General features: G+C 39.1%; 1 protein-coding gene across 5 annotated transcripts in view; it reads left to right on the plus strand.

Moving 5' to 3' along the window:
- The window catches only part of TAB3 (TGF-beta activated kinase 1 (MAP3K7) binding protein 3), a 44,369-nt gene extending 30,183 nt beyond the window's left edge, over positions 1 to 14,186 (plus strand). For 4 of the 5 annotated variants that reach the window (XM_027636538.1, XM_027636522.1, XM_027636529.1 and 1 more), the window contains 4 exons: positions 2,396 to 2,556; positions 4,846 to 4,939; positions 6,500 to 6,583; positions 9,615 to 14,186. In XM_027636538.1, the coding sequence (XP_027492339.1) occupies positions 2,396 to 2,556; positions 4,846 to 4,939; positions 6,500 to 6,583; positions 9,615 to 9,763 (488 nt within the window). In that variant the 3' untranslated portion in view covers positions 9,764 to 14,186. Of the gene's footprint in view, positions 1 to 2,395; positions 2,568 to 4,845; positions 4,940 to 6,499; positions 6,584 to 9,614 lie in introns of all 5 variants that reach the window. The other variant, XR_003526552.1, reaches the window with a different exon arrangement.
- The last annotated feature ends 7,787 nt before the right edge of the window (positions 14,187 to 21,973 follow it).

The following is a 21,973-nucleotide window of genomic DNA, read 5'->3' on the forward strand; positions in this document are numbered from 1 at the left end:
TGTTCTGCTGTGTAGGGATAGAACATAATTTTAATGCCATACATAAATGAAGAATTCAGTAAATCAGTAAAGAAAAAACAGGTGAAATTTAACTGAAATTTTAGCTGAAAATTACTTCTCTTGGAGTCATCTGCTGTGTAGATTTGAAAAATTTTAAACTGAGCAAATTAGTCAGTCTGCAAGTCATTTGGGATAATGACAGAATGACAACCAGCAACAATTATTTTCTGGATTTGTGTTTTGAAAAGAGAGTTTATTCCTCTGTTGTTCCTTCTATCCTTTTTCTAAACTTTAGAGAGCTGAAATAGTGCTGGTTTGTACCTGGTAGACCCAATTAGAAATTCTTTAGACCCAGTTCTTCGGTAAGAAAGATCACCAGTAGATCTGTAACCAAACACGTTCCTGTTACAGCTTCAGTCATTTATGTGAGAAAGCTACAAGTAGCTTCACATAGCTTTGAAAAACATATTCTGAAATGTAAAAATCGGGTTTTGCCTTTGTGTCTTTGACTAGTTTTTTGTGTTTGAAAAACAAACTAAATAGAACTAGTTAGTATATGCTTTTGGGGGTATTTGCATTTGTGACAATACCTACCAGAGCCTTTGGTATTGCTGCACTGTGAACTCTTGAGAGAAAGAAACTGTAGAAGAATAAACATTATCTTCTTTACTGCAACAAAAGGAATCCTAAAGAAGAGTATATTAAACACCTTAATATGTAGAACAGGTTTGTTTAATTTTCTCTTTAATGCGAATCATTGTGAAAAGCGTTACCAAAAATTCCTTCTGCTCTCTGTATTTGTGCTGTTTCACTGTAGTATGAGTCATGTTTGACTTGTACTTTGAGAGTATAATGTGAAGCTATGAAATGTAGTCATACCATGTTAAGTTGGAGGAATCACACAAAGACAAGGTTTGGTAATAATAGTAGAAAATCACACAGCCTGGTATCTGCACTGTCTTTTCTTAATTCTGTTTGCATGACTATGCTACTTTAAAAAAGGAGAGAACAATTTTGTTCAGTAGTACTGGTGCCTGTAGTATAAAAACATCTGATGTTATTCTTGGATGGGATGTTCAGTGTTTATTCTTTGGCTGTGAATTGGTAAATCCATACAAAATCCAAAGTATAGTGCTACATTTTTGTGCAGAATATTGACATCTGATAAAACCCCCTTATTTTAATGTTCCTGGTGGAGGGTTTTTTTGTTGTTCTGCAGTAAGTTGTGTCATGTTGTTTGTTTTTCTAACTTCTTTGTAGCTCACATGCAAATACTCTTGCGATATTATGTACTTTGCCTTCGTTGGATAGGGGTGAAGAAAAGAGCAAGCACTGGCTGGAGCCTTTTATAAAATTGCATTTTGATGGTTCAACAACAGCTTTATTTTTAACTGTTTGCTGGAACACTGTTACATGAGCTGCTTGTTTGAATACCCACATCAAATGTCTTATTTTTCTCTATCCTAGCAGACTTCAATCAGGTAAAACCAGCCAGATCAGAAAGGATTAAGCATCACACTAACTTGGCCAGTTCTACATCATGATGAAATACTGAGAAATGCTCTTCCTGAGGAAACTGAGTATTATCTTTTAGGTAGTCAGAATGCTTTCTTTGGTTCTCTGGGAGCCCAACATCAACTTGTGACAATCATAAATTTCAGTACCAAGACAAAAATGAGAGCATGACTAACAGCAGAGAGAGGTGAGAGGAATCAGCTCTGTTGTAGAATTAGAGTTTGAAGCACCTAAGCTGACCCCACTTTTTATTTCCTGGATTCTCTAGGCTATTTTGTTGAAGTTCTATAGTTTTGCCTTTGAACTCTAAGGAACTTAAAGTATTGAGTATTTCAGGATTCCTGAAAAGTTAAGACTATTTAAAGTTGCTGTAGCATATTCTGTGATAGCAGTGGGAAAAAAACAACTTAGGACTGACATTTGGCTGATGTCTCAAGGCTGGTGTGTCAGCTGCTGTTGAGCAGCAGGTATGAAGTGTGTGTTACCTTCTGATCTTACCTCTGGTATTTTTATTATTTTTTTTGTCAGTAGAGTATTAAAATGACTAGGTTGCTGTTTCATCCTGAGAAGCTGTCTCCTTGTACAGGTGCCTTTGTATTTTTGAGACGAGAAAGACCAAATGCAAAAAAAGAAGCTTTGACCAAAATGGTAATATCAACTTCAAGTTACTGTCTAAAAATGTGTTTTTAATTCTGGAAGAACTGTGTTCTAAATTGTAGTTCATTTGGCATGAAAGCATCTTCACACTGATACTTGGCTGCATGTTTACAATCACTTTTTTTCCCCAGAAAGGTCACTCATGAATCTTACGCATAAGTTAAGAATTCAGTTTTCAAGGTTTTTATGTGTTAGTAACTATTTCATCTATGTAAAACATTAGCCTTGCTGTTACATCAACGAGCAAGGATGGAGAGATTAGCAAAGGAACTGAAGATTGAGAAAGAAGAGCTTGAACGCCTGAAAACCGAAGTCAATGGTATGGAGCATGATCTGATGCAGAGGCGGCTTCGAAGAGTGAGCTGTACAACTGCAATTCCAACAGTAAGCAATTTGTTAGTATTTTAATTCAACATACAGATTTATTTTTTATTTTCTAATGAACTAAAGTACTGTACGAAAACTTTTGAGTATAAAATCTTGAGGTTTTGGTGATAATTAATTTTAAGTTCTTGACTTGCCATAAGGTAAATCTTGTAATTTATGAAACGTGTCCAGCTTTCTTAGTGTTCACAATGGAACTTCTGAAAGTTGTATGCATGTGCTTTTGTGGACCACAGAACTGAATATAGTTGCTTTCCTAACAACCTATAAAAGTATATCCAAGTCTACTCAATGAGCCTGAGCCATGTAGTGCTTGGTGTTCATGCAGGAGGGTTTAACATTTTTTTTAAAGGTATTTTATTTGTTGGAGTAGTTGCATCTTGTAGATGGTATTTCTCATCTGGTATGTGCAGGATGTGCCAAGTAACTTCTCAGTGGCAGTGTTGGCTCAAATAGTTGGCACCTCCCTCTCCTGTTTTCCTTGTTGACTCTTCTTATCTGTGTGACTTCCACCTGCAAGTGATTCTAGCTCAAACAACTGTATGGCTCTGATAAGGGAGTTCATGTGGCTGAAAAACAGCTTCCACTGTGTGCAGTTGTTAACCAAATCAGTTCAGACTTACTGTGTTGACATAAGCAGTGCACACAGGTGTGGGCTGGAAGGCACAGTAGGAGCTGTTGGCCGCTTAACTAATGTGGCTGCTGTGTGTCTCACCTGTGTCAGGGCAGCATTTGGCAGGTATGTCCTTGGGAGAAATGCAGAGGCACTGAGTGTGCAAGGATGAGGCTGGGAAAGCCAAAGCCCAACTGGAGTTGGATCTGACATGGGATGTCAAAGACAAAAGGAAGGGCTTCTGTTACAGGAAGCCCAGTGAAAACGTGGACTCAGCAAGATGGGGGACCTGATTACATAGAACATGGAAAAGGCTTGAGATACTGAATCACTTCCTTGCCTCAGTCTTTACAGTCCTTCAGGAATCCCAACTCCCAGAGACCCTGGGAAAAGTGTGAAGCAGAGAAGGTATACCCTTAGTGAAGAGAATCAGGTCAGGGAATACTTAAGCAAAGCAGACATACATGAAGTCATAATCCTGGATGAGGTGCGCCCATGAGTGCTGAGGGAGCTGGCAGATGTCATTGCAAGGCCACTCTAGATAATCTTTGATTGATTAATGATGTGTGGGAAAGTGCCTGAAGACTAGAGGAGAGCAAATAGTACTTCTGTTCTCAAGAAGGGTAAGACCCAGGGGACCAGAGACTGGTCAGCCTCACCTTGATCCTTGGGAATGTGATTGAGCAGCTAATCCTGCAGACCATTCCCAGGCACGTGAAGGACAAGAAAGCGATCAGCATGGATTCACCATGGTGAAGTCAAGCTTGACCAATTTGATAAACTTCTAGGATGAAAAGTCTGTCCTGATGACCTAGGTAGACAGTGATTATTGTCTGTCTAGACTTTGATAAGGCTTTCAACATTGTCTCCTATAAGATCTTCATAGAGAAGCTGATGAAGTGTGGGCTAAGTGAGCAGTGAGGTTGATTGAAAACTGGATGAACAGCCAGGCCAAGAGTGTGGTTGTCAGTGGCACAAAGTCTGGTTGGAAGCTTCACAGAGGGGTTGGACCAGGTGTCCTCCAGAGGTTCCTTTTGACCTCAGACATTCTGTGATTTTGTGTCTCTGATGCCAGAATGCATCCTGGGATAAGATGGTTATTCCTACATATGTGTTACTAATCAGTGCTGCTAATATTAAGAATGCTTTATATTTCAGTAACTTAGGGGTTCTTAATGATATGTAAATATATGGACTTAACTGATTACTGTTAAGGATAATTACCATCCTTCAGCATCAAATGATTTAAATATACTGAGCTAGAAGGTTTGGCTTGTTGAAGCTCCTTGGGGTGATGCAAATAAATAAACTTTTGACCTTAGTTTTAATCAAGTAATAGTTAAGGTGGGCTGCAGCTTGTATTCTGTTTTCTAATTATCTTGATGCAAACTTAGGTAGCAAGCCATCAATTTGTAGAGTTTATAAGGTGTGTGGTTTTATAAACTTGATCTCAGCTATGTTGTCTTACTAGCCAATTTTACTATTAGGTAACTTGTTTGTTTTCCTCCTCACATGCCAATAGAAGAATGTCTTTTGAGGGCAAATTGGCTTTTTTCAGTGCCTTATCTATACTCAGTTTCTAATAAAACTGTTAACAAAGATATAACAATGTTATTTCTGTTTCAAATAAGATGCTGATTTTCCCACAATGACTATTTTGGGTTGTTTCTTTCTAGCCTGAGGAAATGACCAGATTGAGAAGCCTCAACAGACAACTCCAAATAAATGTTGACTGTACACTGAAAGAAGTTGATCTCCTTCAATCTAGAGGTATTGACTTGATACTTTTTAAAAAAAGATAATTTGGATATGGTCAGGAATGTTGATCTGCTGGAGGGTAGGTAGGCTCTACAGAGGGATCTGGACAGACTGGAGCGATGGGACGAGGTCAGTGGTGGGAGGTTCAAAAAGACCAAGTCCTGGGTCCTGCACTTCAATCACAACGATCCCATGCAATGCTCCAGGTGGTGGGCAGAGTGGCTGGAAAGCCACCCAGAGGAAAAGGACCTGGGGGTGCTGGTTAACAATGGTTGACCATGAGCCAGCAGTGTGCCCAGGTGGCCAAGAAGACGAATGACATCCTGGCCTTATAAGCACTAGTGTGGCCAGCAGGACCAGGACAATGATTGTCCCTCTGTACTCGGCACTGGTGAGGCCACACCTTGAGTCCTGTGTTCAGTTTTGGGCCCCTCACTACAAGAAAGACACTGAGGTGCTGGAGCGTGTCCAGAGAAGGGGAGTGGAGCTGGTGAAGGGTCTGGAGCACAAGTCCTGTGAGGAGGGACTGAGAGCTGGGGGTGTTTAGCCTGGAGAAAAGGAGGCTTGGGAGATTCTGTTGTTCACTACAACTACCTGAAAGGAGGCTGTATCCAGTTGGGAGTTGGTCTCTTCTCCCAAGTAACAAGTGACAGAATGAGAGGGAATGGCTTCAAGTTGTCAGGGAAGGTTTAGTTTAAATATTAGGGAAAATGTCTTCTGGGAGAGCACTGTTAAGCACTGGAACATGCTCTCCAGGAAAGTGATGGAATTGCCATCCCTGGAGGTATTTAAAAGTCGTATTGTTGTGGTGCTTGGGAACATGGTTTGTTGCTGGACTTGACAATGCTGGGGTAATGGTTGGACTCAGTGATCTTATAGGTCCTTTCCAACTTAAATGATCCTATGATTCTCATGTGGTATGTGCTTAAATGTGAATACTTGGGAGTTTTTTTCAATTTGTATTAGCAGTGACAACTTACCTCTAAAAAGTGGGGTTTTTTTCAGTTGCAACTTAATAAGCTTGGCTTGCTAGTATTTCTGTTGGCCAAGTTAAATTACATTACCAAGAAAGTGGAGACTTTGTCAGGATCTATTAAAAAAATTACTCCTTTGTGAAGATCCTTTACTTAAAATTTAAACTTTTTGCTGACAGAGGCTGTGGCCAAGTAATACTGAACAGAACTGCAGGTTGCAACCAACAAATTGGCAAGCAAAAATCTACTTAGGTCTTCAAAAATCTTTTTTGCAACAGGAACTTGTCATAAATAGAATCAAATAGATTAGGGTATGCACGGTCTTCCTTTTTTATCAAGGAAGTATCCTATAGAAAGATCTACATTTCACAGAACAGTACAAAACGTTGAGCTGGAGCTGATTCTTCAGTATGGGATTACCCTGCTAAAAATTACTAGGGTAGACACAAAACTGAAAATATGTGTCAAAACCTGTGAAAAAGCTAAGATATAGTGTCATAATAAAAAGATGTATAAAATCAGAAGCCTCTAGATGTTCATATCATGGGCATAGGAATTCAAATAACCTTAAAGTTACACTTTCTTACTTTTCTGACAGGAAACTTTGATCCGAAAGCCACGTGTAACTTCTATGATAACATAGAGCCTGGTCCCGTTGTGCCACCAAAGCCATATAAAAAGGGTAGGTTAACAAACATGCATCCAGTTACCTAATCTGCATTGAGAGAATTTTTTTGTTTTTAAAAAAAATCCCTTTGGTGACAGGAAGTAATTCTACTTATTTAACTTTTCTTTCTATATAAATCAAACCAGAAAACTTTTATGTAAGTGCACTAATCTTGACAACAACTTGTTTTCCTCAGACAGATTGTTGCAAATGAATATTCTGTTAAAACCTTGACTATAAATACTGTTATTCACTGTTAGAAAAAGAGTTGAAAATATACAAATTTTTACATGTTTGCTTGAACTTCCTAATGTTTTTCTTTTTAAATACTTCTAGGTTAAAAACTGTACGTCAGGTTTGTTTAGTTGTCCTCTAATATATGCTGTTAGGATTTTATAGTTTAATTGGAGTCTTTTATACAAGTTTAGTTGGTCACAGCAGCTTTTAAAATTTTTGTTTATATTCTTAATTATATTTTCACTTGCCTGGTCTCACTTTGTACCTATATTTTTGTGCACAGTATGAATTTCACAGTAGCTCTGAAGTTTTAGCACAGCAAGAACTTCAGATATTTTAAGGACCAAGGAGGACACTTCCTTACATTGGTCAAAAGAGATAGGTGTCCCACTTGTATAGGTTCATTAATTTTCAGTGCTAATTATGTAGTATCGGGATTCATATCCAGCTCAGGACACTTAAGTTTTATGTAAGCATAAGAGCTACGTAATTTAGTCTCACTTCTTGTCCAGTGGAGATTCAGTCAGTATGTGCCAGAGTGACTCAACACATCCCAAGCAGACACACAGTCACTGTGTAGCTCAGTAACTCTCTGAATTCAACTCTGTTTAGTGGTGATTTCAGATCAGAACTCTGCCTTTTGTCTCAGATATTTTTTGACCTACATTCTTGTTCCTGAAATCTGTTAATGGTTTCAAATATTAGTGGAAGTTTTTAGACACCTTGTATCTTTCTGCTGAAGTAGCCATCCTGGGATCCTATACTCTGACACAGAGAAAAAGCTTTCTTTTCTCTGAGGATGTTGTGTGATAAGGTTCATAGTATTGTGTCTCCTCTTACTGTAACTAGCATGTACTGCACTTCTTAGTGGAAAAGAAGTAACTCTTCTGAATCAGTAATTATATAGACTTCTTGACACTATGAATTTTGTAAATAAGTTCTGGTTGCTGATTGAGCACTTCACAAAGGTTTCTGTAGTTGAATTTTGAATTCACGTAACAAAACTTCCCCCCCCCCCCCTTTTACCCCTCAAAGTAATAAAATTATTACTGTGTGGAAATTTTGAAAGAAAGAAAAGGCCCAGAACTGCTGTTTGTGGTTCAGAGAAAAGATAATACTGGGATGAGTTACCTGCATTGGTGGTAGTGTCCAGGAAAACTGGGACAGCAGCAGGTGAGCCATGGTGTGAAGGCAGCTGCCTGGATTCATTTTAAATTGCAGAAATCATGTGGTTGATTTAAGGAACTGTTACTCTGTGATGCTTGAAGGGATTCTCTTACCACACTAGCCTATTTGATTTATTATTTCAAAGCAAACTAATGTGCAAAACCTGCAGTAAATTAATTGTATTTGGCAGTTGGAAAGATAATGCCTTGTAAGGATTTGTATGACTACCTTCCCAGTTTTGCCTGTTAGTTTATTAGAGATCAGTTTAGGGTTGGCCTACTGTATTCTGAGTTTGGCTTTTAACATGATGACATTAAAAAGATGATTTTTTTTTTTTCTTACATAACAAGTATTCTTTAACATTCAACTGTTGAAGGTGGGCGGGCAGACGAGTGTGGGCAGACAAGGGTCTGCTCTGTGCTGCCATCTGGCCAGTCAAGTGCCCACACTGCCCCTTGCTTAGGAGGAGTTTGAGGTCAGCCACTGTTAATATGACTGCCCAGCGTCTGGGCTGGAGAGTGCTTGCATCTAAGTGAGGAGGTGACTTTTATTTCTTTTGTCTGACTACACAACTACTACTAAAATCTACAAAAGTTAAAAAAAAAAAATCTAAAAAACTCTGAGGCATCAAGACAAACCTGAGTACTATTTCCACTGAGGTTGTCATCAGCTGCTGCATTTTTAGCAGATGGGGCAGCAACATGTGCTCTTTGTGTGCAGCTGCAAATTACTTTGTGTGCAGCTGCAAATTGCAGGCCTTTGTTGTAAGTAAGTTCTCTTTTAATAATAATAAAGCTACTCTACAGATGTTTGTTTAGCACATGAGTGTCTTAACCTTACCTTCTAGGTATGCGTTAATGTTGTTTTGAATATTAACAGTTTGTGCAACATTGTGCTCTTACACATTGTCTTGGGAGTATTTATCACTTTTAGTAGATAACCTGAGGTCTTGGAGTGGTGGTAGGAGATGTGGAAAACCAAGTCTTTCTGTGGGTTAAGACCTCATGTATGATTTGCATACATGCCGATTTTATGAGTGAAAGGAGACTTAAATACTGCTTCCCATACACACATTCCTGCTGCAAAGCCATGAGGAAGAAAAGTCGTTGTTTTATTTTGAAACAGGCCTATAGTTTTATTTTTATATTGTATTTTTTTCAGCCTGGATAAATGCTAGAAAAGATGCAGAAAAAGTGTATTGTCAGACTATTTGAAGAATCTAAGTTAGAAGTAGTTTTTCTCTTCAGATAAAGTAGGGCTATTGGAATTTAAAATTTGGTAATAGACTGCTCTATGTAAACCTGTGAAGTCATTCCTTAACAGGTTGGTGTTGCAGTGCCCGTAACAAACTTTGTATGTTTTAAACCAGTAAACCTTGAGCAGTATCAGTGACCTAGCAGTGGTGAGTGCTCTTTTTGTTTTTAAGATGTTATGGTTAGGTGACTCTTTACAGAAGTGAAATACTTTAAATATTCAGATTTCACAAACCAAATTAGAAGTGCTTGAGGAAAAGACCTCTAATGTTAAGGTTTCCATGTTCGTTTTAAAATAGACTGTTTACATAGGTGACCAACCAGAAGTATGATCTTGACCATAATCCTTCTCTTCTGAAATAAGATGTTTTCTTTTGGCTTTTCTTTAGAGCATCAAAATAGCTCCAAACAGACTCCACGGACTCAGCCAAGAGATGAAGACTTTGAAGGGGCTCCATGGAATTGTGGTAGCTGCACCTTTCTAAATCACCCAGCACTGAATCGCTGTGAACAGTGTGAGATGCCACGATACACCTGAAATTCAGGAAGGGGCTGCATTGGGTTGAAAACAGGCTCTCAAGCCGACAGCTGTAGGAGAAGGAAACATGGGGAACCTTTCAGTCCATCTGCCCGGCCTTTGCCAGTCAACAATCTTCATATTGCAAGGGGTGGGAGTAATGTGTTAAGATGTTTCTGCTTCTGCTACACTAAAAGATAAATAAGTTAAGGGTTAAATTCTTTCCCATTGCAGTGAGTGGAGCAGAAAATGAAACCTGAAAATGTACAAGGATTAATTTTGAGAAGAATGTATGCAGGAAAGCGAATAACTACTGGTGTTTAGTCCTGTGGTTATAGTTACTGCTTAGTGGCTCTAAAAAAAAAAAACAAACCCAACCCAAAACTACTGTTTTTTTAAAAAAAAATTATAGGACTCTTAGTAATGGTGTGAAGTGTTACACTTAACCAGGAAAACTGAAGAGCCAGAGCTGACTTATCCTGGCCCCAGCTAGCTGGAAAACAAAGGCTCCCTGTGCTTCTAGATTGTAAGCTACTGAAAAAGAAGACAGGTAAATGCAATGATAAATTTTGCAATGTTTAAACAAACAAAAACAAAAAAAAACAAGGAGAAGGGTATTTGTAATTGCTGCTTTTTTTCAGGGTAACTTATGTCTACAAAAAATTGCTGTTTGAAATAGTAACCTGAGGTGACTAAATGAGAAACCGTATGAGTGTTACAGAGAGTTTAATCAGAGGTAATTTTTTACAATCCTGTTTGCTTGTACAGTGCTCACCTGGCTGTGTCAACACTGGTAATAAACCGAGAATGAATTCTACCACATTACAGATGAAAATACTGCTGCATGCTTTCATTGGGCCGTCGTGTTTCAAAGCTAAAAGTATGCTTTTATATACAACAATCTTCTAAACCTGTGCTGTGTAACAGCACGGGGACATATGCCAAACACAGGCTACTCCAAATTCTGTTTGCAAGACTTGAGCTCAGCCATGGTTGTGTATGAGAAGAGTTTGTACCGAAGAGTTCCTTAGGCCTTTTCAGCCTCCAATTTGTGAAGAATTCATGATGTTTACAGCACAGAAGGTACTTTGTGCCCCAGATCAAAGTTAGCTGAAAAATAATTAATCAGCTCTTCAGTAAAGATTTATTTGCACATTGGTAATAAACCAGCCTGTACAAAATAGCAGATGCCAGATCCTGAAAAATTACACACTGCTTTCTCTTTATTGTGGTCAGGAAATTCTTGTCATAGGTTGAAGAACACGAGACTTGCAACTGAAAATCGTATTGGTACTTTTCTGCATATGATATACTGTATTATAAAGGTGATGTTCAATCTGTTTGAATGCTTCAGGTTGCTGTAATAAAACACTCGATACTTGTGAACTCGAACTTGGGTTTGGGCAGCTGAATGACTGTGACACAACTGTGTGACTGAGTGGGATGTTCCTGTGTACTGGTCAGAGACTGGTACAGTGCATTTGAGTTTTTGTGGTGTAACTTCATCACAATTCAGAGGTGACCAAGCACCTCAGCTGAGTTATGGTAATTGACTTTCCGACTGTAAGGCAAAGTTTGCCAGCTAAACCTTGCCAGGGCAGTTTTAAATTACTACCTTTTAAGCTGTTCTTAGTTCATGGCAGCCACATCCATATGGTCAATTACCACAGTTCACTTGATGTGTGATAACATGTTAAGCTGTGGTAGAACAATCATGTGTCTGAATCCTTATTTAAAATAAAGCAGTATTTGCCAAGGGGTGGGTGGAGGAAAACTCATCTTGACTGCATTGCTCAATCTGGCGTCTTCTCTCCCCACAGTATAAAAACAACAGTAAGAACCAAACTATTGATCTTAGAAGAGGAACCAATATTTTATCTGGCAGTTTTCAATATGTTCTTGCGCTAATTAAATCTTCAGGATAATTTTAAATAAGCTAAGAGAGATCCAGCAATCAGTGTGCACCACTGATGAGCAAAACAAAGTCAAAGGCATCAGAGATAGCTTTCCTTCCTTCCTGATGATTTATAATTCTGTGGGGGGAGCTCATCACATGTGGAAAGCAGTAAAAAAATTACTGTCAAATGAAATCAGAAGGCAGATACCAATTTTGTGCATGTCAGTGGGCAGTCTGACAAAACTGAGATAACTAGAAAACAGATGAGCCAGAAGCATTGCTGTTATCAGCTGTATAATGAATTACCCAAAACAATACCAGTAACTTCATGACTTTTCTATCCTGATGCCTTTGCCTTTGTATTATTTCAATTTTATGTTAATTTGTACTTCTGTTGAAGTTCTAGAACCATTTGTTTTTGCTGGAATTACAAAAAGATAGCAACTGAAGTGACAGTCAGCAAATGAGAGTAGGTGTGTCAAGCAAAAATATAGTTGTGCCATTTTCAGACAGAATAGATGCTACTTTTGAAGGGGGGGTGGTGAAAATATACATCCAGTGCACTAATTCCCTAAGCTACAATAACAATATGTGGAGACTTGCAAATCTTGGTCCAGTTTCACCAGAGGAAGAGAAGGAAGGGCTGCCACGACAGCAAGATATTTTTTGGAAGAGTGAGCAAGCACTGCTAAATTGAAAAAGAATTCCTTTGTACCAATAATTTTACCCTGGTTTTTCAATTACTCTCATTTGTTGCTTACACAAAAAAAAGAAGAAAAAAACCCAACACCCACACCTCTCAGTTGTATTCTTTTACTTGTAAATGCCCATACTCAAACATGAATAGTAGACTTTACATGGTGCTTCAATATTGCTGGTTTGTTAGAATATAAATTGTATTTTGAATATGGGAAGATCCATTTTCCTTCTGAAAGCAGGTGATGCCATTCACATCCCAACTGAATTGTAGATTATACCAAAAAGATTGGTTTATGTAATATTTATTGAATGCACATAAAACCCTAATGTCAGCTGGCATACAAAATGCACTGTATTGTGTACAACCTGTGTGTGTGTGAGAATGGTGGGATGCTGATGCTGTTGTGTTGAGTTAATGCACTACTTGTGTTTTCTTTTTTCCTTAATGACTGAGCTTTCCCTCAACCATGCTACTAGATTGGTAGAGTTTGTAACTGACTTGGACATTCAGTTATTCAAAATGATCTCACTGTTCATTGAAATTTTATAAAGCTTATTTTATATTTACTGTGCTATTAAGATGAATTCCCTTTAATTATAGGATACTACTGTAGTTCTTTAAAAGTTTATTTAGAGTGGGGCTTGTGGAAAACTATTCAGAACATAGTAAACCAAAAGAAATCCTGAACTTTGGATCTGCTTTTCTTTTGATGTAATTATTAGTCTTGTTTGGGTGAAGAGGAAAGGGGTGGGAAGTCAAGCAAAAGGAAGTACTTTGTAAAATGTAGTCTTAGATCAGATTGAATTGTGTATCTGTGTGTCTGTGGTATGTGTGTGTTTCCCTTGAAAAATGGGAGGTGTGGTGAAAAGGTGTAATAATTCTTAAAAGAGCTGGTCTCAGTACTTTCTGATTATGATATGCTACTGAATCACATTTTTTTAAAAAAAATCCAACTTTTCTTTCAGTTACTTTTTCTGTCCCAGCTATACATCTCTCACTTCAGTTCCTAAATACTTTTAATATTGATTGTAAAATCCCTTGAAACAGAAATAGAAATACTTGAGTTGAAATGGGGACAAAATAAAACCAATAAAGAATGTTTTAAAAAAGAATGTGAGAATATTAAATATGTTAAAAACAAGCTTGTCCTCAGGATGATAGTTTTTGTTTTAGAATTCAGTGCTGTACCTTAGAATGTGAAAATGACTATCCTGATGCGGACAGTTGGACACAAACAATTCAAGAGCTCGTTTGGTACCACAGAATTTACGTGCTCTATACTCCATGACTCTAAATCCCACAAGGAAAGAAGGCACAGATATCACATGTTGTAGTCAGTACTGTCTCTATGTGCTGCTGCATTTGTTTTCGTTTCAAAATGTCAATATTATGTGAACCCAGACATAACTGAATTTTGCCACATTTCTTCAGTTGGGCCTTTCATTGCTGTTCATGTCCATAAATGCAAATATTTTTCTTGGATTTGAATAATCAGAAATCAGTGGCATTAATGCAATATTATAATCCTGGATTTCCAGTACCTTTGAAACCAATTTTAAAAAACTGTGTTCTTGAAACTTATTTATTTATGGTGGCACCAGTGTATCTAATCCATACTTCCTACTGTGTGAAACCCTGTTAAATTTTTTCATTAAAGAAAGAAGACACGATCTTGTTTAATCCTGTATATATGGTGTCTACATTCTAGATTTGTGTATGCTGTGAATGAACTTATTACTAAGAGATGAAATTGTATAAAAGCATTCAGAGGCTATGCATGCATGGTACCTCCAGAAAGTGCATACTCCAAGTTGCAGATTCCTGCAAAAATAAATTAATAAAACTAAGCAAACATCACATCCTGCATTTGTTCTTGTATGTAGTTGGAAACATTTAAAAAATACAGCCATTTTTGGCATCCATAGCCTGATTTGTTTCTTGTCTCCCACTTGAACATTTGTTTCAGGGCTTCTGGGATTTTTGTTTAGGTGCTCATTAGGCGTTTGCTGAATAATGAACTGGGTTCCAAATCCTGTTCCCATGGATGTGGATAAGCAGGAGCCCCTTTTAGATGTTGGATATTCTGTGCAGCTTCTGGTATGGAAACAGATGGGGTGTTCAGAGTGTGAAGTTGAGCTTACCACTTCTCTCTTATATTTGAATGTAAAGTTGTTATTAAAGAAGTCACCTTACCTGCTTTGGGTTGTAGCCTGGCTGACAGACTTTCCTGCTTATCAGCAGTGATACTGAGTATCTGGATTACAGGAGTTCATCTCGTGCTCTAACCTCCACAGAAAGGCACTGCTCTGGGAGAGGGTGGAGAACTGGAAATGCACAAATAGGCACTTCATTGGTCTGTCTTCTCAGTTGCCTCGATTGTATCAGCTCAGCATGATCTAAACCTTGAAAGCTCCACAGCTGTGCTGCAGCCCTGTTTTGCTCACACACAGTTTGTCATTCACCGCGTTCTCGTCTAAGAAACCTGCTGCAGTCTCGGGTTTGGGCTTTGGTCAGTAAACATAGGTAAGAATTTGGTTCTGCATGCCTTTTGCTGAATTGAATTTATCACAATTTCAGGACGGGTTTATATTTTAATCAAGCATTTGATTCTTTTGCTTTAGAAATCATTGCAGTTGAAAGTCAATTTTTTTAAAAAACTGTAAAGAAGTTAAGGTGCTTGTAAAGTGTATTGTGCTGATGGAGACCACGCAAAGCTAAAAGATGTGGGTCTAACAGCTGAGTGGTCACTTTTTTTCCCTGAAGTCATGAGGAGGAGGAGGGTCTGCCTGAATTGCATAAAACTAGTTTATTTATTCCTCAGAATTGCTTGGTTTTGACAGTAGTGGACCATGTCTTAAACCTGTGGCTCATCGAGAGATGATTTACCCTGTGATCTGGTGAGTATTCCTGGAATTAAGTGCTGCTGCTTCTAATCAGTCAGGATGATCCATGGTGTGGTGGGTAAGTGCTTTAAATTCTTTAATTGCACCTTCTCTGATTGTAAGTGCACTTTTTGGAAGGAGGTGATTTAGATACCTGATTGAACAGGTGGACTCAAAGTATTACATTCTGAATAGGTTACCTGATGTTTTGTGGGAACCTTGTGAAGTTGTTAGAGAAGGGGCTCTGTTAATTTTTAGCTGGAGGGTCTGTGATTTTGTAGCATGTTTTGCAGGAGCATCTCTTTGTTTCACAAAATGTTCTGTCTCTAGAAAACAGTACGTATTGATTAAAAAAAATAAACTATAAAGTGAAAATACATTCATAAAAACTCCACACTCTTCAGATACTTTCTTTCTGGATAGGCAAGACTTTAAACTTGGCATCTGTTTGCTGCTTTTACGAGTTCCATTTCAAAGATATTGACAAATTAATTTTCCTTTATTCCCAAACCATTGTGACAGTATTGAAGTTAAAAGCTCTCTTGCCAGGTTTGCTTAAAAAAAAAGTAGATAGGCTTCTGTTACTGCTTTAGAAACAAAGGAACAAAGCCTGTGAATGAGAGACCTGCAACACAGGTGCTGCTTTGCTTTTGACTTAAAGGCTTCTTATTTTTTTGGAAGTGTTTTAGGAAAAGAAGTTTAGGCATGTGGCAATTTTTTTTAGGAAAAATATGGACTACTTCAGGAAAAAAAAATAGCTAGTTGAAGAGGTTTCCATAGGTTTGAAAATGATAATTCTGGCTGCAGACTGGTATGGCCCTCTGGTGCACTGGCCCACTGGCCATTGCTTCACGGGGCCTGCTTGCAGGTGAGGCATCCGAGGGGTAGGTGTTACTATAGCAGGAAAGATCCTTGGCCTTTTGGGAAAGAATAAACACCAACCAAAAATCAGGACCAGACATTCCTCACCCTTGTGGACAAGGTGGTTTGGGAGATGCCTGAACGTTGTGGGTTTGAGTCGGAAAAAGTTGGGGCTTCCCTGCCCTGCATCAAAGATGTAAGACACAGCTTGATAAATATTCATCCCAAGCTCTCAAGGACTCTCTGCTGGATTGTTCTCGAGTGTCCTGAGCCAGTCTTGCATATTTCCGACATGGGGGTTTATATTTCATTTCACCTGAAATTACTCTTCTCTACTTTTGAGCCTATTCAATTAATTCTAATGACTTGGCAAAGCAGAAATTGCTTTTGGCAATATAAGTGAGTCTCTTTGCAAATTACCCTGTGTGCTGGAGAGTGCCAAGTGTCCACCCACAATCCAAGGAGGCGGAGAATGACAGTCAAATACGCTTTCCAGGCAGATATGTGAGTTTAGAGTAAGCAGGGTCTGAGAGAACTTTGCAGGCAATGACTTGTGGCTTTATGGAGGCTTGTGCATCCTTTCCTCTGATTAAGTTTGTGTACATGATTTGCTTTCTTTGTGATGAACAGCTGTGGTGGCCAAAAGCCTTGGTCATCTTTCATCACTGCAGATACTGAAGCCTGATGGCTTGGTTGCTGTTCCAGGTAACTGATTTTAAATTCCCCTGCTCCATTTGTCTCAAGACTGATTGTTTGTAAGCCAAACAGATGTTCCTTTATCCTTTTTCCTTTTTTTTTTTTTGACTAATAATGATGACTAATATACGACCACAAAGCTGCCCCTGATCATCCTTCAGCCTCTGAAAACTTCAAAGCTGCAGTCAGTGGGTAACGAGCTGTGTGTATGTTCACATTCTTCTTCACAACACTGGTACCTCAGGTCAGTGTTGTATCACAGACAAAGAACCACATAAGTACTTTATTAATCTGTAAAGCAGATCTTAACACATGTAATTTTGAAACTCACTGCAGGCTTTACCATTGCTTTTTAATGTAACAGAAGCAGACTGGCTGCCTTGACCCTGGTGCTCTTTTAGGAAACTCGAGCCAGTGCTGATGGGAAGAATTGTTATCTCTGGTAGAACAGCAACTGCCAGCAAAATTTACATACCTTGTGTTATATGGTGAAGTGAGATATTTGAAATAGGCTTATTTTTAAAATGCATATGTTGGACTTAGCTTTTTATTCACGTGATAAGTGATTTGTATGCACAGCACCCATTTGGAAGTCCATGTATTACGGTGTTAAAACTAAGGGCCATCATTCAAGAGAGTGATAACAAGATCCTTTTTATTTTCAACTTCAGCACTATTAAACTTACCAAACATGCCCTTTAAATATTCTGTCATATTTTCCCAGTTGCTTGTTTTCCACTTCTAGTCCAAGATGAAATATATCCTAACCCAAGTTGGTTCTCCAGGTATTTGATGCTTCCTTAGCTGAGGTTATCTGATGGATAGCAAAATTTTTCTGAATGAACAACAGTTCTTGGTGTGGATGTTCACTGAATGAGCATTGCCCTCTCTCCAGCAGCAATTCTATAAACGAAGGAGACTCTTAGAAGTGAAATAGGTTAACTACGAGCATTTAAAGTCAACTCTGAGTGTTGAACAGCTGTGTGCATGCAGGATGTGTCATGAAAAATAACTGTTATTGGAACACTATTTTGAGATGTTATTCTATCTGGAATGGTGACTGCTGCAGTTTGTAGGTGCTACTGTTCACGTAGAACTTCAAGTTCTCTCTGAATTTAATATTAGGGAGGAAATGTGTTAACTGTATCAATGTATTTTTTATTTGCTCTTTCCTAGGTTGTTAGTTAATCCCTAAATATAGGGGGAAACCCTTCACTGAAACTGAGGTGCAAAGCCTGCGAATTTCTGATTTGTTATGGTGTCTATTTTTTCTGATAAATTCTTAGTAGGAATTCAACTCTGTGTCATGACAGGCTGACTATTTCAATCCCAGCTCTGTGGTTTTGATACGTAGAACTGAGAAGCAATGGTCACTGTGCCTTCTTATCTTTCTGATCTACCTGGATCAATGCTGAGACTCCAGTCACTGAGGTCATCGGTCTCTGAGCACTGCCATGTCCTGGTGCCCTCCAAATATACTCTCACTCACTGGGAATGGAATGGAATTGGCTTATTGCATTGACAAGGTATCCACACTGCAGGGGTTAAGATTATTGGGATCCAGGCTGTACTTCTAGGTCAGGATGGGTGGATCCCCTACGTCTGCCAAGGAGACTGAGAAGCCTTTGGAGGAAAACACAAGTGCACACAAGCACAGGGACCAGCAGCTGGGGAGAGTGAGGAGCTGGGGTAGATCCCAGAGACACCCTGTGTCATCCCAGCTGCCAGGGGATCCACACGGGACATGTGTCTGTGTGTGCTCCCACTGCCAGACCTCCATCCTGGCCCACTGAAGGGGACTGGGACAAGACCCCTGGTGCTATCTGTGTTTGTGAAGTGTGTTCCCTGCATGGATCTGTGCCCAGCCACACGTATCCATACCTGTATATCCCACCTGCCTGTGTCCATGTGACTGTGGGGAACGTGGGATCAGACCTTTTCCTGATCTACCGTGAGGGCACAGAGCATCTGCAGCCCTGTCTCCATCACGCTGCAGGGTTTGGCCACTCCACACCACTGGTGTGTGTAGCCACAGAAAGGCACTTGAGAAGGTGCAATTGTTCAGGAGAATGGAGAACGTAAACCCAGGAAGGGCCAGAATGGATACCAGTGACAGCAGGATAATGGCAGGGTGTTATGCTAAATATGGCTACACTGTTTAAATGTGTTCTGGTTGTGACTCAGATCATCTATCCACCACGGAGGGAAATAGAGATGTTTTCATGAGCTTTAAAAATCACCAAGTGCGTGGAATTCCCACGTGGTGAAACTTGGCTTTAAAAAGGAAAGCGTGTTTATTACAGCAATAGATGCAGAGTGTGTAAATGTCTCCCAGTGGTTTTCAAAGCTGTTCCTTAAAACTGAAAGTGAAAGATAACCACTTTGCTATTTTTCCAGCTCACAAATTCTACTGACATCAGATTTGTTCTACAAGAGAAACTGCTTTGAAAGAAATTCTCTGGCCTGACAAATGAGGGATCTGTTCCATATCCAAAGGAATAACTTAGTCTCTCCCACAGATACATTTTGTTTTGTCAGGGTTTTTGTTTTTTTTTTTTTAATTTTTGCAGACATCCAGGTTGTTTTCAGGTCATGCACTTCAGCTGTCACGTTTTTCCACCTGCCTTTGGCAGTTGCAGGCAAAGGCCTCGCTGGGCTCCTGCAGGTCACTGATGCTGCAGACTCAGTGCATGACAGACACACGGACGTGTCTGATCTGGATGTGTTTGATACACCTGTCATGCCACTTTCCTAGGGAAAGACATCCCCACTTGTGCTGTTCCACTAGGATTCAGAAATCCCAGCACCACCTCAGACACAGGGTCCTCTCATGATCTTGGTTGCTTCTCAGAGCCTCTGTCCCTCTGTCTCTGATTTTGGGGCAGCCAGTCTGAACTACCCATTTTGAAGCTGCACTGACCCAAGTGCAGTGTGTTCTCGCTAAAGGCATCTGAGTGTCAGGTAGTGCCTGTGTAGTGCTGTGTAGCTGACTGCTGCCTGTTTTCCATGCCTGGTCAGAAGGGAGTATTTGGGAGCTCAATTCTATAGCTGTGCACGCAGGTCCTGCTGAAGCAAAAGGGGATCTGCTATGTCTCAGATTAAGACTTGAGTGACAGAATTTGTGAGAAACTACAGCCACTTCCTTTTTTTTATTTACAATATTCAGTAGTCAGGTGTGAGAAGAGTGAGATGATAGTGAGGAAAACAAGAGAAAGAAATGTTCTTACCTTTGTGTAGTTATTTACATGAAATACTGTATTCAAGACATTGCAACTAACATTTTGCTGGTAGTGGTTATCCTTCATGGTTCAAGCCACTCCTCTCAAAAAGAAGAGAGTAAGGAAATTTGAAATACAAGCATCTTCCTCTCAACTTGACAACATTAGAGAGGCACAATACTGATCATGCACCACAGTTATATGAAAGCAGTTACAAAAAGATTTTCTTACCCATTTATTTGGAAGGCCTAACCAAGGTTTATCAATCTGAACCTGACTGTTTTTAGCTTTCTATTTTGTTCCAATTATACTAATTTATTTTTTCTTGTATTGATAAACTTCAAAATTACTGAACATTATAATATCTTTCTCAGTTATATTGAAAAATCAGCATCTTATGAATTATACAAAAATGTAGCCAAAGCTGGGCTTTTCCCTATTACCACTCCAAGTTTTGTGACCAGGGAATCATAGAATCACAGGATGATTCTGTGGGTTGGAAGGGACCTTAAAAATCATCTAGTTCCAACCACCCTGCTATGTGCAGGAATACTTTTCTCTAGGACCAGGTTGCTCAAAGCCTCATTGAACCTGGCCTTGGACACTTCCAGGGATGGAGAATCCACAACTTCTCTGTCAGCCTGTTCCAGTGTCTCACCTCCCGCACAGTAAAGAATTTCTTCCCAAGAGGAAGAGCATTGAAGCCAACATCCTCTGCCAGCAGCAAAGTGTCACTGCTCACCCCATACTTGTACCCCCTCTCTTAACATACTTTACAGGAATATTTAGGAGAATTCAATATCCGTGGCGTCCAGCATTCAGTGTTTGATGTGGGTTCTTGAAACATCTGAACTGTGGTACTTACAGACATTACAACGTAGAGTAAAAATGTGTTAGCCTGGAACATGCAGTTTTATCTATTTATAGAAGTCAATTTTATTTCACAGGAAAATATGGAATAAAGCAGCTCTAATATTAGTGCAATTTCTGATTTTTAGCACTAAACCACCTTTGCAATAATGGGAACTTAGTGAAGAGTATTAATAGAAAAAGTCTCTTTGGTTCATGTGCTCAGTTCTCTGTTCAGTAAGAAAAAACATTTTTTTGGCCATGTGTTCCACAGATCTCAGTGCATCCTTTTCAATCTATTTGGTACTTGTTTTGGCAGCTCAGACTATGTACGTTAAGAAAGGCAGCAGAATTTGGTGCCAAAACACAGAGGTTACTTTATCTTGTAAACATAATGACAAGGCATTTAGAACAAGGCTGAATATCCTCAAAGGTAATAGCAAATACCTAGCAGTCCATTTATTCTCCCTTTCCTTCTGACAGCAATAATTACTGTTTAAAGATCCCTGCCTGAAGACCTACAATCTTCAGAAAAGATAAACAGAAATAATCACATCCTTCAAAACTGAGAAGAAATGAAACTGTACAAATTAAATTTTTCCCATTCTGTCTGGCAAACCCCATCAATTTACGTAAGAAACAGCAAAGAGTTCTCTGATTAAAAGACCAAAAGAAGCATTTCTTTTTCACAAAGAGGAAAAAAAGCTTCACAGCAGATTCTATGTAAATCGCAGACATCACACACTGGAAGAATATAAAAGGTGCTACAGTTGAGTTTCAGGTTCAGTGTAACTCTCTTTTACTGCAGTTTACAGAATTATTGAAGCAGACACTCAGCACAAAGCCCTTGTCAAAAAATCCCTAACTGCAGGAAAAGTTTGAAAATATTTTTCTTCAAAGAAAGCCTGAACACCACTTCTATTAACTGGGGCACCAAAACCTGAAAGAAAAACAACTGAATAAATTATAAATACCATGCTATTTTTAACATCCCGATCATCTTTTACCTGCTAAAAAGGAGAATCAATGAGGAATAAACCACTGGTGGCAGGGGGGTTTGGGGTTTGCTTTTTTTTTTCCCCTTAATCTTCACAACTCCCCAAAACAACACAGAATTAATTTAGCCAA

Source organism: Corapipo altera, unplaced genomic scaffold, assembly GCF_003945725.1.
Source record: "Corapipo altera isolate COAL_440 unplaced genomic scaffold, ASM394572v1 0, whole genome shotgun sequence".
Classification (NCBI taxonomy): domain Eukaryota; kingdom Metazoa; phylum Chordata; class Aves; order Passeriformes; family Pipridae; genus Corapipo; species Corapipo altera.